At 37.7% G+C, this 15566-nt stretch overlaps 1 protein-coding gene across 6 annotated transcripts in view; it reads left to right on the forward strand.

Moving 5' to 3' along the window:
- LOC117774428 (protein turtle homolog B-like) overlaps positions 1 to 15566 on the forward strand; it is a 116369-nt gene that overhangs the window by 60287 nt on the left and 40516 nt on the right. For all 6 annotated transcript variants that reach the window (XM_034606848.1, XM_034606850.1, XM_034606851.1 and 3 more), the window contains exons 5-6: positions 3247 to 3364; positions 11185 to 11326. In XM_034606848.1, the coding sequence (XP_034462739.1) occupies positions 3247 to 3364; positions 11185 to 11326 (260 nt within the window). The remainder of the gene's footprint in view (positions 1 to 3246; positions 3365 to 11184; positions 11327 to 15566) is intronic.

Consider the following 15566-nt stretch of genomic DNA (forward strand, 5'->3'; position numbering starts at 1 on the left):
ACTTTACTTCCAATCCGAATTAAATTCCCATACCCATCATCTAAAAGCTGGGAGCTCATCTCTTAAGGTTGACTTCTTCCTCTCTTGTCCATGATCTTCAGTACCCCTTTAAACTGAGTATTACTCTTTGGTTTTAGTCAGTGTGTGTTTATTGAGAAAAAAAGCACTTGTGTTGGTCGTTAATGCTGCACATCTACCACCTAATCCTGCGTATGAGCATGCAAATGTCTCCCCCACGTTAGATCAATTATTTAAACGACCGAGCTTTGTTCATAGTTGAGTTTTATACTGCAGCTGAATTTGTCTCAGGTTGCAGTTTTTCCTCATGCACTAGACTTCACAGGTGAACAAATGTAAAACCTTCAGATCTGCAACATCCTTTTATGTGAATAAATATAAAGATAGATTCAAATTGTCGCCGTGAAAACACATAGAACCCAGATTTTTGTTTTCTTAAAAAGAAAAATTGTTCAGTCACATTTGAAGTGAAAGCTGCTGCATCATGCTGTGCTCTCGTTGTCAGATGTCATGGTTTAATTGGACGAAGGGTTGAAAAATGAATTTACATTTTGAGCTGAGAGTATAAATCTTGTGAAGGGAAGTCAAAGCCTTTGTGTTTCCCATATGTTTCCCATAGATGTGCCTTTGTTTTTAAAAGCTTCTGCAAACTATCTGCCAGAATAGCTCTTCTTTTTGAGTCGGTTGACACAGCTAAGAAACATTCAGAGGAAGTGTTTGACATGACTGCTTTCCCAGGATTACATCACAGTTGTCATGTCTGAATCAAAACACACGTAGGAAAGTTTCAGTATGAAACAGGTGTTACTTGTAATAATTCCTCTTATTCACAGTGGACATGAAGTGATCCCTTATTGATGAATTTCTATTTGAGTGCTGTGTAAACAAAATCCATAGTTCTGGTTTTGAGCTAAAATGCATCCTATAGGTCATGACAGTTGAGGCTTCAGTTTGACAGGGTATCTTTGAAAGTTATATTCTTTATCTGTGCATATTTGTTGGTTGGTTGGTTTGTTTGTTAGCAAGATCACACAAAAACAGTTTTCCTCACAAATTGGCAGAAGGATGCAGTGTGGGTCAAGAAAGAACCCTTTACACTTTAATGCTGATCCAGGATTTGTTTTTTTCTTTAACTGTGCAAGATTGGGTGTCTTTTAGGGAATAATTAATGGATCTTGATGTTAAAAAATTAGGCTCTTTAAGAGAACTGATATCTATGAGTCTGTGGAATTTTAGTCCTTCTTTGTGCTTTGTGTAATATAGACTGTGGATTTTGACAGCCATGTTTGCCACTGTAAGCATGTTAAGATGGGGAAACATTTCACTATAAAAACAGTATTATTATGAGACATAAAATAGTGGTCCCTTCCTTCAAAAGCTGTGAAAAAAAATGGGTACATTTTTTGCCCATTAATCTACACTCAATAATCCATAATTGGATATGAAAACATGTTTTATATATATTTTTGCTAATTTATTACAATTCAGAAATTTACATCCCTCATTTACAAAAGTATTCAGACCCCATTATTCAGTACTTTGTAGAAGCCCCTTTGGCAGCAGTTAAAGCTCCAGGGCTTCTTGGTTAAGTTTCTACAATCCTTTCACACCTAGATTGGAGCAGTTTATCTCATGTTTACTGGCAGATCCTCTCAAGCTCTGTCAGACTGGATTTAAAGCGTCTGTGAGCTGCCATCTTTAGATCTCCACAGATGTTCTATGGGGTTTAACTCTGGGCATTGTGTAGGCCACACTGGGACAGTCACAGTATTGTCCTGAAGACACTCTCAGCTTTATGCTTTGGGTCCAGCTCAGGTTATGTGCCCATCTTATTCATCAGGTCCTTGATTGTAAAAATACACGGAATGTTTTTAAGTTGAGGTCTAAAAATATTCCAATATTGGTACATCTGTAGAACCGTCATCATGCTTGTCAGATCAGGTTGTAGTTTGGAGTCATGGGCCGATGCTTTTTATCTCCTCACTATTCTCTTTCCATCATTGTGATATAGTTCGATTTTTGTTTGATCAGTCCAGACCGATGTGTTTGCATCTTGTGCTGAATCCTCTGAGGTCTTCTCTTTCACTGACAAGGAAACAAGTCCGTCTACATCCAGGAGAGCTTTTCCCACTTTCTATGTAGTCATTAAGGAGTTTTTCTGCACTTTTGACTTCTCATTCACAGACTTTTGCTCCTCAGTTTGTTTATGTTTATTTATTCCAGTTTTCCTGTGTGCACCTGTTTTTAAAAAAATGTTTATATACAACTTATGGTTTCGGCAAACAAACAACCTTTATTTTCTCTCTCGGAAATTTTCAGTTTTTACTTACATCACCTCTTCACTCCTCAAACTTTGAACCATATCCTCTCTCGTGCAGGCACAAACACTGAAACACAGCAGAGCTGCTCGAGAAACAATTATTAGCGAAGTGTCCAATTACTTTTAATCCCTTACAATTTGGATTGTGTGACAGTTGGTGTTAGAAGGGCCACAGCTCACACAGTTATTTCTATACTGGTTTAAACATTCTCAAATTAAAGCTGAGCCTTGGCACTTAAATGTAATGTGTCCATTATTTTATTTCAGTCTGAATGTGGTGAAGCTCAGAGCGTGAAGAACAAAGGATGTTTATCTGTCCAAATAGTTACAGTCTGGACTGTAGAAAATGAAGTGTTTCACTCCAGTGCATCCTATATAAGACAAAATGATGACTGTACTTCACTGCTTTAGTTTAGTCATTTTACGGTCAGGAGTTTTATTTTATTCAAGACATCAAACCATAGATATTCACATTGGATTGTACAATTGGTGTTTCGCTTTCAGTATTACAGTAATGTTGGAAAGCATATTACTTAATAATGTTGAGCCAAATCCCAATCCTGTGGAAGACTATAAGCCCAGCATGTCTCTGAGATCTTCAGGAAGCAATCAGCTGGTAGTCCAAACAAAAGAAAATGATTTTAGTTACTGTGCAGCACACAGATAAAACCAGCTTCCTGCTGACCTTAAGTACAACCAAACATTCAAATTGTTCCCTGCAGGAGTGTGTTCTTCCATCTTTCATCTACCATGATGTTTAAAAAGATAGAAATATTTACATGTCTGTGTGTTTTATTTTAAAAACATTTATTCCCCTCTGTACACACTATATGTATAAATCCATATGTGACTCAGTTGATGAATCTTTAAAGATAATCTTTAGTGAAATGTTTGTTGTTCCTATTCAGGTGTCTGATGGGAGTTTGACGGTGCTATCCATCACTCGGGAGGATCGAGGAGCCTACACATGTCGAGCGTTCAGTCCCCAGGGAGAGGCCATTCACACCACACGGCTACTAGTCCAAGGTAGGAGCGTGTTCATGTGTAGCTGTGTCTTGATGTAAGAAGAGGGAAGCCATTTTTACAAGTTATTACGCCACAAACTCTTTTACTTTAAATCATGGTTTTATAAAAAGCTGTGATTTGATCTTGAGCAAAATAGTTCTTGGGAAAAACCGAATCTCATATACAATATTATCAGGCATTAAACGTGACATTGTTTAAGTAAAAAAAAAAGTAGAAAGCTTTGTCATGGAGCACAATTAATTCAGTTTTGATGATACATTTTACCCACATAATTCAAGGACAAGTGTGGGCTCTATCTGTGCACATAACTATGCTCTGTTGCTGTCTGCTGCACTGTTTGGTCTGGTATGATGGTGTAATGAAGGGTGAAAGGTTGAGTCATGGGTAGTCACAGTAAGATAAAAAAAATGGCGGCTAGATTGACATAACTCAAATGGCTTTGATTTTTGCATGAACCATGCCTTATATTTCTTATTTTCAAATTTTTTCATTATCATGTTTATGTCACATGCTCCCTGCATTTAGCCAATGTTTGCCTGTGCCCATGGATCAATGGAAATATAATTTTTACCTAATACACATAATTTTTTTAGGTTACCCATCTACCTGACACAGGACTCTACTCTCTACTCTCATCTATCCATTACACTATACTTTTTTCTCTACAAACATAGAAAATTCTGATTATTTGGTATGACCATACGCTCACTTAACTTGAGAATTATTTACTAAAAAGCCAGTTTTCCACACTGGTGTTTATGTTTAACTAAATAACATTATGTGGAAAAAGCAGTTGATATGAAATATCCAAAGCAAGAGAGATTTTTTTTCTGTGACATACAATATTTAAGTACCTATACTCCTCTAAATCATTGTCTAAAGTCAATCGTCAAATCCAAAATATTTAATATTCCCGCTTTTTTGTGGAGAGAAATGTAAGGGATAAAGGGTCCAAAAAGCATTCAGAGTCAAAGGTGTGTCAAGGGTGCAGACTTCAGCACTAAATATCACAGGTCTGATGGTGCTGCTGCACAATTAAATCACTCTATGGCATGCGCTAAAAATTTTATGCATGGCCTTTGAGGGATGAAGCAGGATGTGTTGTGGTTATGTGGAAGAAAAGCAGGATCAGCAAGTTGAGCAGGACTGGCTTTTGTAATTACCAATCACATCAGCTCTTCCCCTTTAAAAGGCAGCAGACAGTTAATGAGGCAGGAGGAGAGTCCAGGACAGCTTCATTTAAAATATCTGTTCTTCTCACAGAGGTGCACAGATAGTGGACAAATACACAGCACACCAAACATTACATACGAAATGCTAAGTAGGATTTTGGTGTCAGACGATGTTGTGCAGTTGTGTCGATAATCAAGAAGAATGGAGCGAATTTCTCGATGTGGTGTTTACCACTGATGTTGTGTAAAAGAAATCAATAAAATAAAGGTCTAAATAGCAGACCTATACACATGCAAAGACATGCTTTTTATATAGATCTACACCATAAACTTTATATAAAGATGGACAAATTCACTCCACTTCCTTAAATATCCTGGACTTAAGCGCTACCATCTAGTGCTTTTGATGGCATTTGGTCCTGCCCATACACATGCTCGACATATCTGGAGTCTGTCTCAGTTGTCAATCATGACTTTTCAATCTGTTTTTATTGCATCAAATAACTCAACATAAAATGAAAACCGAATTTACTGGAAAAATGAGCACTTCAACAAACATTAGTGTGTCCACACAACAATCCATAAAATAGAGGTAGAAAGATGGATAATATTGAGATGACAGTAGTTTAAGAAATTCCTAATGATAATTTACCAATTTATCTATTAAAGTAAGTAAAGTAAGGCTTTGTATGTAAATAGTTGCTGAAATGCAGATTAGCTTGCAACAATATCTAGTACATCAGCTGCTGTGGGCTGAATGCTAACATCAGCATGGTCACGTGGTCACAATATTTAGCAGGCATCTATGTAAGTGTGTTTAAATGTTTCGGATTAAACATATAGAACAGTTCACGTTGATGTTAAGGACCTTGTTAAGGCCTATGAGACAAACTGTAATTTGTGAATATGGGCTATACAATTAAAATTTGATTGATTGATGTGAATACCATTGATCAAATAAAAAAATAACAGTTCGGGGATCTTACAAGTTATTACAACACATCTGGAGGAAGTCATGTCTGCACCCTAATTTTGTGACAGTCATCCAGTAGTTTTGACATTTTGCTCCGTAACACAAATGTGAACATCACAGTGGCACTAGAGAAAGTCATGCGACACATAGGGTTCATCGTCTCTGGAACATGGATGTCTTTACTTAACTAAATGCTAATATATCCAATAGTATATATAATAGATATTTTAGTGTGGAGCTAAGTGAACCAGCTGACACCAACATTGCCAGCCCTATAAGCCAGGCTCCTATTATGGTTTCAATAGTTTTTAAGTGAAGGAGTGATTGTTTTGCTTATTGAAACCATGTTAAAGCCAAATATATCAAGAAGGTCATTAGTGTATGATGCAGCAGCAGCCTTGAGAGTGCCACTAAACCATGCTGAGATTAGTTTAGGGACCACTAAAAACTGCATTTTACATCAGGAACATTTAAGACTATCTGGAGCTTAACAATTGTGTTCGTACAATTGGGCAGTTTATTAGTGATTGGGGCCCAAAGAGAAAAAAAGAATCCAAGGATGGGGGAGCTTTTTGCCTTCAGCTCCAAATGAAATGTCAGCTTCTGTAACTAAAGCAATCTGTCTGTATCAGTACGCACTCAGCTACAAAATCAAGACACATTTAGCAAATGAATCATGTATTGTCTACAATGTGCCAGACCGTGCACACATCAGTGCTCAAAGTCACTCGTTTCTTTTTTTCCACGAAATAAACCCAGTATCAGATGTGATTCTGAGCAGCAACCTCAGATTTGATACACCTCACCAAAGAGGATAAATGATAAAGCAGCAAACATGGCATTCCAGGTCATGTCATTTAAAGATTATAGCCCCAGATGAACACAGCTCAGTGGTCATGACCTCATCTAAACTGAGTGAGCTGAGCCTCAATCTCAAATGAAATGTTTTCAGAGTTTTCACCTGACTGATTCCTATCGTTCTAGTGGAAAGTCAACAAAGTAGCAAAGGTCTATTATAGAAAGCTTAAGTCCTGACGTCACTGCTGGCCTACCCTCAGTTCCAATAACTCATCACAATCTCTCATTCAGATCTTTTGGTTCTGATCCTGATTCTGTTTTTTGTTGTTATTATTATTGAAACAAATGTAAGCGGAGTATTGAGGTTTTTAATACTCCTAGGAAACAAACTCGGCTGTTTATGAATGCGAGCTGTGTATCGATAATAACTTGGATCCAGAAAAAGGACAAATGGAGACTCAATTATATGACCTGATGGGATGGGCGATATGGCCCACAACAAATATCACGATCATTTTTGGGGTATATGGCGATACACAATATATATCTCGATATTTTGAAATCACTGTACAAATGTTAAATTCATAAAAGTCCACAGGAAGTGGCTAAGCTAGCGGACGTTAGGATTTCCGACGGTCCCTGAATGCACATCGTCAGAAGATATCAGTGAACATTAGGCTTAAAACACGGTGTAAATGACTCCGTTTCGAGTCGTATATAAATGTCAGGGCCTTCTGATCATTGAGCAGCTGTGGATCATAGAGGAAACTCTGAGTTTTCACTGTTTGTTTCTACTGTTCTTCAACACACACACACTTAAAACATTCACATAACAATTTATACTCGATGGACGCGATATAGTCCTTTTATACATTGCATGTGATACAAGCCGTGATACATTGAGTATATTCAATATATTGCCCACCCCTATCCTGATGCTACTTAAATATTCACACCGAATTTATACTGTGTTTGATTTTGGGCCCCAAAGGATGAATTCTGTTGACTTTACCACTAATGAAATTTGATAAGCTCCAGATTTCAATATCCCTCTTAGAATGAATTGTAATAGCTTTTTAATTTTAGGGTTTAAGGTAAAGCTTTCTTTATTGTCTCCCGTGGGAGAAATTTGTTTTTGGATTATGGGTGCTGCTGCATGCAGGGCATACCTTAATACCTGCAAAACTAATTATATGGGTATTTAGAGAGGATATAACTCTGCCATGCACTCCACTGCCCAATAGTCCCCTCATGAAATCACATTTAAATTCACTCGATCTTAGATTTTTGTTTGGAGCTGTAATTGCATACAGTCATAAATACGAGTCCCCTAAACATGCTGGATCGTTTTCATCAAGATCGAAAATGGGAAAATATCCTATCTTACAATGTTAAAGAAAGAGAAACAATAAACCTTGGATCCCCCCCCCTGATTGAATACGCATTAAAAATCAATGAGTTGTTTTCTGACCCATAGCACATCCTTATCAAGTTTCATGGTTCTGTGCAGTAGCTTTTGCGTTAGCATGCTCGCTAACAGTCAAACAAACAAACTTAGACGAAGATATAACCACCTTGGTGGAGGTGATAAAATTCCCATAAGCATCACCTGCATTTCCTGTGAACAAATGTTAGGATGCTAAGACAAAGGAAAGTATCATTAATAGAATACAAATATTAAAACTATACTTATAGGAACATATTCCTAAGCATAATAGAATATTGGTCCGCCTGCTTTCACTAAATCAGTGGTAGTTAAAAGCTAGATCATATCCTTGTCAGTTGCTTTCATTCATCAGAGCACAGACAGTGAACATGCTCGCAGAGATTGCATATTTCTTTCTGGGTACAAAGCCAGCACTGAGCAAGAGTGGTTGTTTGACCCGTCCTGTATAATTTACGGGTGAGACAGATTAATAGAGGCCCTCCTGGAAAGCCACTGAGCAGCAGATCAGCTAAGAGACTACAGTGCCAACAAATCTCCATCACTCAGCTGGTCCCAAATAGGGAGGGTTGGCACACACACACAGACACACAAACACACACACGCCCACTCAAACACCAACAACAGTCATCCAGCACAGGCCTGGTCCTGGTTGTCCTGCTAAGGGGCTGGCAGATGGAAATGTTGTGCCTGTTAAAGGATCAGGCTGTGGGCTACAGATCAGGACCAACATATGGGACTAACAGTTTGTATTTGCAACACTGGCTCAGCTCAGCCATACTCGTGTATCTGGGTGTTTGTTGCATGTATGAGTGTGAGTCTGTCTGTGGACTATAAGAGTTATGAACAAATTGGAAGAAATGTAAGAATAAGTGTACGTGCATTTGTGCGTGCTTGTGTGTGTGTGTGTGTGTGTGTGTGTGTGTGTGTGTGTGTGTGTGTGTGTGTGTGTGTGTGTGTGTGTGTGTGTGTGTGTTTGTGCATACATCACCAGGAGAAAGTTTGCACTTCAGAGGTTATTAAGTACGAGTCCCTTGGATCTGCTATCTCAAAGATGGATGTTGATGCAGGGTGTTTGTATTTCTATCTGACAGTCTGTGTAGTATTCAGAGTTTGGTGTTGAGGGGGTTCAGATGACAGAAATGTCAGAGAGAAGCAGTAAGTTACTGACATTGTATTGTTCTGTCTTGTTTCCTGCAAAGCACAGCTTCCAAGAACAAGCATTTGTACCAAAAATACGAAACGAAAACAAAAAATGGCTGTATGAGGTTGATGAGATTTGAAACCATGGATGAATATAAAATATGGTCATATTTTACAAGAAACAATACTGCCCCAGTAACAATTACATTTTTTGTTTGGTTTGTAAAAAGTGCAGTATTTTCCCTTTATTTTTATATAAATAGCATCATATTTACTAGTGCAGTGCCCGTCTGTTTGGAATGGGTTGTTTGCTTGGCCTGTGTCAGGAGCTACTTCAGAATTATTCTTTGTCATTGGTCCTCCTCAAACAATTCTACAATATGCTGTCAATTTATTGTTTGTGTGCTGGATGTGATGTGCAGAGCTTTTTATAAACAGTCTATGGCGATGATTGAAGTTAGAATATGTGTTCATCCTACCTGTTTTTTTTTATTTTCTCTATTACTGTTAATGTGGCTGTCGTATATGTATGTTTGCAAGTATGGATTTTTCAGAGGTCTGTTAAGCAACAGACACAATCTTCAGATCCAAGATCACAACTTTTCAAAATAGAAGCTCTGTAATTTGATGTAAAGCATGGCAGCCCCCCCCCCAAAAAACATTGGGCTTTTACTTTGTATAACTGCTAAAGAGGAAGTAATTCTATGAATGTTGCTGCCATGATGCAGATCAGCACCTAAAACTCATGTGAATGTTTGTGTCTCTGTCAGTCTGAAATAATTAAATAAAAAGAATCGAATCATCAAAATGATCTGGCAGTTTGACCCAGTTGCCGACCACTGCAATTTATCCAAGGCATGTTCAAGTCGGTCCACAGACTGAAGGCACGCTGCCCTACCCCCATTTACTGCTACCAAACGCTGGTCGTCAGTTTATTCAATTTGTATTAATATTAAACATATCATGTGCCTCAATTGCACCAAATCTGACACTGTATTTCCCTGGGCCAGTAGGTACACACTTGCCAAATGTGAAGCTGATAAGCTGAATGGTTCATGAGATATGTTCCAAATACAGACAGACAGATATTTGTAGAATTAGTAGATGTTGTGTTACTCGTCAGTTGCCAAAGTGAAACCTTGTCAGTGCTTTTTTTGACATGACATGTTTTGCCTGTCTTGTCAAAATAGCATCATTTTTACAAGCTCTTTTTTTCTTTGCAAAAATCTGAAATTGTGAAGTGGTAAATGGAGTAAAAGTATAACAAGTAAGGTCCCTCATCAGGTGCATTGACACATACTCCCTCTCACTGATATTTGATTGTTGCCATTTTCTCATCTGACATTTTATATTATGCCTATTTATATATATTTTATATATATTTTATATTTTATTTTATTTCTTCAAAGCAGGAATAGTCCTGCTTTGAAGAAATGAGAAAGGAGAAAGTCTTTATCTCAGACATGTTCAGGATTAGAGGATTAGACGTGTTCAGACGAGTCGACACAGCTGCCCAGCTGTTATCACTGTTAAAGGTGCTACTTATTTGTAGTGTATTCTATTTTGGGTGGCATTTCTGCATACTCTTGACACTTAAGTGTTGAGTGGGGCTCACAGATAGATTCAGCAGCTAGTGTGCGGTAAGTAGCAGAAAGCAGATTAAGGTAGAAAAAGATGTTTTTAGCCTCCAGACTAGCATTGTTAAAGATATGGTTAAGGTCAGATGTAGGAAATGACTACCAATCAAGGATCATGGTATAAATTTATCCAAGCGTGCAAGGAGGATTATCCATCTGGCACAGCAAGGATCACTCAATAAATTCCCATAATCCTTTATTAAGTGCAAAATAAGTATGTGGTATGACTTAGAGGCGTGTGACGACAAACTCAGAGTGAGTGTACTGGTGTTAATCCAGTATGTGTACATGGCCATAAATAGTACACATGACCCTTGTCCAGTATGGTAACTACTTCCTGTGTTGTATTTGTGACGTGTGTGAGTCTCCCACTGTGAGAGGAGATATCTGTGGGATGTCACACTGACCCATTTTCCTCCCCTTGTGGACAGTATGGCAATTTAGGTTTCAGGATAGTATAACTTTAAAGATCTGTCACATTCTACAGACAGTGAAAGCAATTTCTTCTATTTATTTTTGTGTTTTCATAAAGTGCTGTTTTAAGAACAAACTGACATCGACAATTTTATACAAGGAATACAATTCAAATGACACTTTTGGCACCATGCATTTCTAAATGCCCTAATGACTATGATTGTGCTTTTCTTCATCAGGCCCTCCGTTCATTGTGTCACCACCAGAGAACATCACAGTGAATATCTCGCAGGATGCCTTCTTCACCTGCATGGCGGAAGCCTACCCCCGCAACCTGACCTACACGTGGTTCTGGGAGGAGGACAACGTCTTCTTCAAGAAGTAAAGTTATGATAGGGTTTATAATCATCTGCCATATCATGTCAACCTGTCGGTTCCCTCTGTTTGCAAGCCTCTGTCAAGAGTTAGTGTTGGCTGTTGTTGTTTTTGTGGTGGGTATGCACTAGACACATATCATATAACTTTTATATTACATTTAAAAAAGCCATTTCTCAAAAGATTAAACCATTTTAGTATCTGCATCATAAAAAGACTCTAACCGTGAATATAACTTAACTAGAAGTACCACACTGTGGTTGTATGCCTCCACCAAACCAGTGCAGCTTCAGTCTACATACCTTTTTCCCCACATTCATGTGAGGTCACCTTAACCTATGACCTCTTTAAGTCCACGTGACAACTGATCAAAGTTTAAGGAAATTCCTGAAAGATACGCCTGGCGTCCACACTACTCCAGAGTTTTAGAGCAGCTAAAACAGAGATGTTTGAAAACACGGCTGGCCCCGTTTTAATTTGAAAACTCCTGGGCTGCATTAATGGTCAGGAATTGAGATGTTTAGGAAACGATGAAAAACGCAGTTTTCAAACAAAAAATACAGTAGTATGGATGTAGTCGTAGTCAGTATAGGCACTTTTCCCCACTGTTGCCAAAAGTGATTACATTTCCACTGTTGATGCTTGGATGCTTCAGACAGAGAAAATGCACTTGTCTATTTTGTTTTACTATAAAGTGCCCCACAGCCAGAAAAACTTGAAGTTAACTTAGGTTTATGATGCACATTCACAATGCATCAAGTTACATCAACGTCCGCTTCACTACACTCTTCTTCTGCTGAAGAACGTAGAGTACACAGGGATGGACCCAGCTATACAGCATATGTTGAACAAAGGGTAGCTTTTATTTAAATATATTTCTATTATGTATTTAGTCTAACAGATTGTAATCGTTTAATTTTTGCTGTACAAAGAGGTAACCTGGAAATTAGGCTCAGCAGGAAAACAAATGTCCCCACATGTCTTAAATGTTATTTTAGAACATAGTTATGGTGTTATATACTTAACAAGATCACTTAAAATTAAGTATTGGGATTTTTACATTTTATTTTAAGATAAACAATCAGATCTGGATAAATGTGCGGAAACATCTGGATGCTGCTTCGTGACCTCTCAGGTCTACATTATCATCAACAGTAGGGATGGGGTTCAGTAATCTTTTATACAATCTAAATCCAGTTCTAAATCTGCTTATACAATCTGAATCCTTTAAAATCCCTTATGGAATCATTTAGATAGTTAATTAGGTGGGAAAGGAAGACATCTCTTGTATTATTTTTACTCTTCTAATGTGCTGAAAGGCTAAAGGGACTTTACCACATATTTAATCTCTCTGTGGTGACATTCATTAACCCTGTCCTATATTATTTTGCCTTTGCACCTCACTGAGGGGCAATTAGTATGAATATTCCTTTATCTGTCAGAAACTCAACTACTGTAAATAATATGATAGATTTTGCTGCACATGTGATGAAGCCAGCTGAAGGTGAACTCACTGAACTGCCACAGGTCACAGAATCTGACAGGTCACAGAATAACCCGTCCAGTAGCTGGCCGAAGCATCTGCTCCTCTTACTTTAACTTGATAGATGATACACACTGTTCCAGAATACATTTGGTTAGTAACATGTCAACCACAGGAAAAACATAAAAGTAAAAAAGCAATTTGAAGATGTGATAAAATAAGGAGAGAAAAGATCACAGCCACCTAAAGTAAAGCGATTTAAATTAAACGTGTTCCACTGAAACTGTTGAGCTCATATTCTCTGGAAGGGAGACCCACCAGGCGCATATTCATAGAGCTGAGTAATTGATTCTTAATGCTTATCAGCTTGTATATTAGTCACACTATTTGACTGGAGACTTGTGTTTTTGAGAGAATGGGGTATAAAAATTAAACTTTCCACACTAAAGCATTTTGTCTCAGTGCCTCCAGACAGGGAGGCTGATAATTCTGCACTTTCCTCTAAAAAAAGACATTAGAGGTTATTTTAAAAAGTATTTATATTTAATGAATTATTTTCTCTTGCCTACTGCAGACAGTAATGTTAGTTATAACATATTTTGTGTCAGACCTAGGGCTGACAGGAGACGTCACACCTTGGTATTATCTAAAAGTGGGGTGGTTGTGGTTGTGCATTGTTCTACACAGGGCTGTGCTGTTCTTTGTGGAGTTTCAGTCATTATTTCAATACACCATATTGGACTGACACAGACATTCAAGTGTGTCATGGTTGCTGATCTTTCATGGCAGCCACATAAATTGAATTTATGTGGCTGCACTGCTTTGTATCAAGCTGAATTACAGAGCTTTTATTTTGAAAAGTTGTGAACTTGGGTCTATAGATTGTGTCAATTACAGACCTCTGAAATAGGTAACATGCAATGTATAAAAAAAATAACACCAGTTAAGAAAATCATTCAAACTTGTATATAAACCACACAAGTGAACAGTAATAAATCTTTTCAGTTTAATTTATGGAAAACATTGACTATAAAATCTCCATTGCAGCTAAACCAGGTAGGATGAAAACAAAGTTCTCTAACTTCACTCTGCACTATAGACTGTTTATTAAAAGCTCTGCACACAACATTCAGCACACAAACAATAAAAAAGTGACAGTATATTGTAGAACTGTCACTAGTGACAAGGAATATTTCTGAAGTAGCTCTGGAGCATTAACACAGGTCAGCCCATTCCAAACATGCATGTCTAGAGCAAGCACTACACTAGTTGTGATCAATTCATAATTGTTGTTATAGACTGCTAGACATAAAAACATGATATAAAAGTCAGTTAATTCATGTTCTTAATAAATATATGTACACATTATTGTCTCTACTTGTGTCAGTCTGACAAAGAAAAAAAACATTTATTCTTAGTGTTAAAACATCCTAAAGAGTCTTAAATTTACTTTGGTGAACAGTGGAAGTTTTCAGTTTTTTTTATAACTGTTTTAGTTAACACCTCTCTCAACTGTGGCCTCATTCTTGTTTAACAGATTATTTTTCTCTCATTAGTTTGTTTGAGAAGCAGCAATCGTGATCATCCTTGCAAATGCTCTCTGCTTAGATTTTTTTGCTTTTAAGGCTCGACTTTACAGTATCTTCAGTTAGCAGAGATACTGCTTTGTAAACAATATATCCTGTGGACAGTGACACATAAACAATGTTTACCAAATGTATTTGTCATGCCATATAGTCAGATCTGGAATGGCCAGTGAAGGGAGCAAAGTGAAGGAATGCAAAGTATCTGTTGCCTTGACTGCTCACCAATCAGACCTAAATCTCAGGGCTTACTCATAACCCATTCCAGCGGCCACTCTCCAAATAAAAACATGTAAAAGACAGACAGAAGCACTATCTTTTCACATCTGTGTGCCCGTTTGTTTTACTACTGTTAGTGGAAATCAACCTGCTGTACACATACATGTATATGTCATAGTTCTTGCATCAACAGCACTACTCTTTCTATAATTTCTTTCTTTGATATATAGTGGCGTTGAAGTAGAAAGTACTGCAGCATAAAATGTGAATACTCAAGTGACATAAATATACCTCAGAAATGACATTAGTACAGTACTTGAGTAAGTGTGCTCGTTACCATAAAAAATGGACGTCATAAAATAACTTATTTTACATTGACGGGCTATAACACAATTTAAGTGGATGTTTGAATGGTGCACTTGACGTTATTGTTCCAGAAACATGACTGTGATTAGTTTAGTTCTCCAGCAGCCTACACACCCACAAAAGTGTGCATGGTGTAGTGCACCTTTTGGATGAAACAGTTTAATTTTAATTTGATAAAATGTGTTGTTGAAAAACAAGCAGGCACTGTGCGTGACTCTACACCAAACATGAACCAGGATCTCTGTGATCCCCCTCCACTTTGCCAAACCAGAGCTGGATGAGTTACAGAGTCTGAAATATCTGCACCTGGCAGAGATATCATTTGCATTAATATCAGTTAATCTGCCAGTGGCACACTGGCATCATCTAATGATTTTCAGCTATACGGCAGTAACTAATAAGCAGGGGAATACGTGTTCCTATAATTTTCAGCTGCCTGTCAAGCCTGCAGACTCTGCAACCAAACAATCTGAATCATGAATCAAACTGTGTGCCGAACATCATTTATACCAAAGTCAGAGCGACACATCCACTGGGATGTGTGCAAAAAAGAGCAAGAAATCGTGGCTCTGGCCAAATATCTGTCATCATCTTC

The sequence above is a fragment of the Hippoglossus hippoglossus genome, chromosome 14, assembly GCF_009819705.1.
Source record: "Hippoglossus hippoglossus isolate fHipHip1 chromosome 14, fHipHip1.pri, whole genome shotgun sequence".
In the NCBI taxonomy this organism is placed as follows: domain Eukaryota; kingdom Metazoa; phylum Chordata; class Actinopteri; order Pleuronectiformes; family Pleuronectidae; genus Hippoglossus; species Hippoglossus hippoglossus.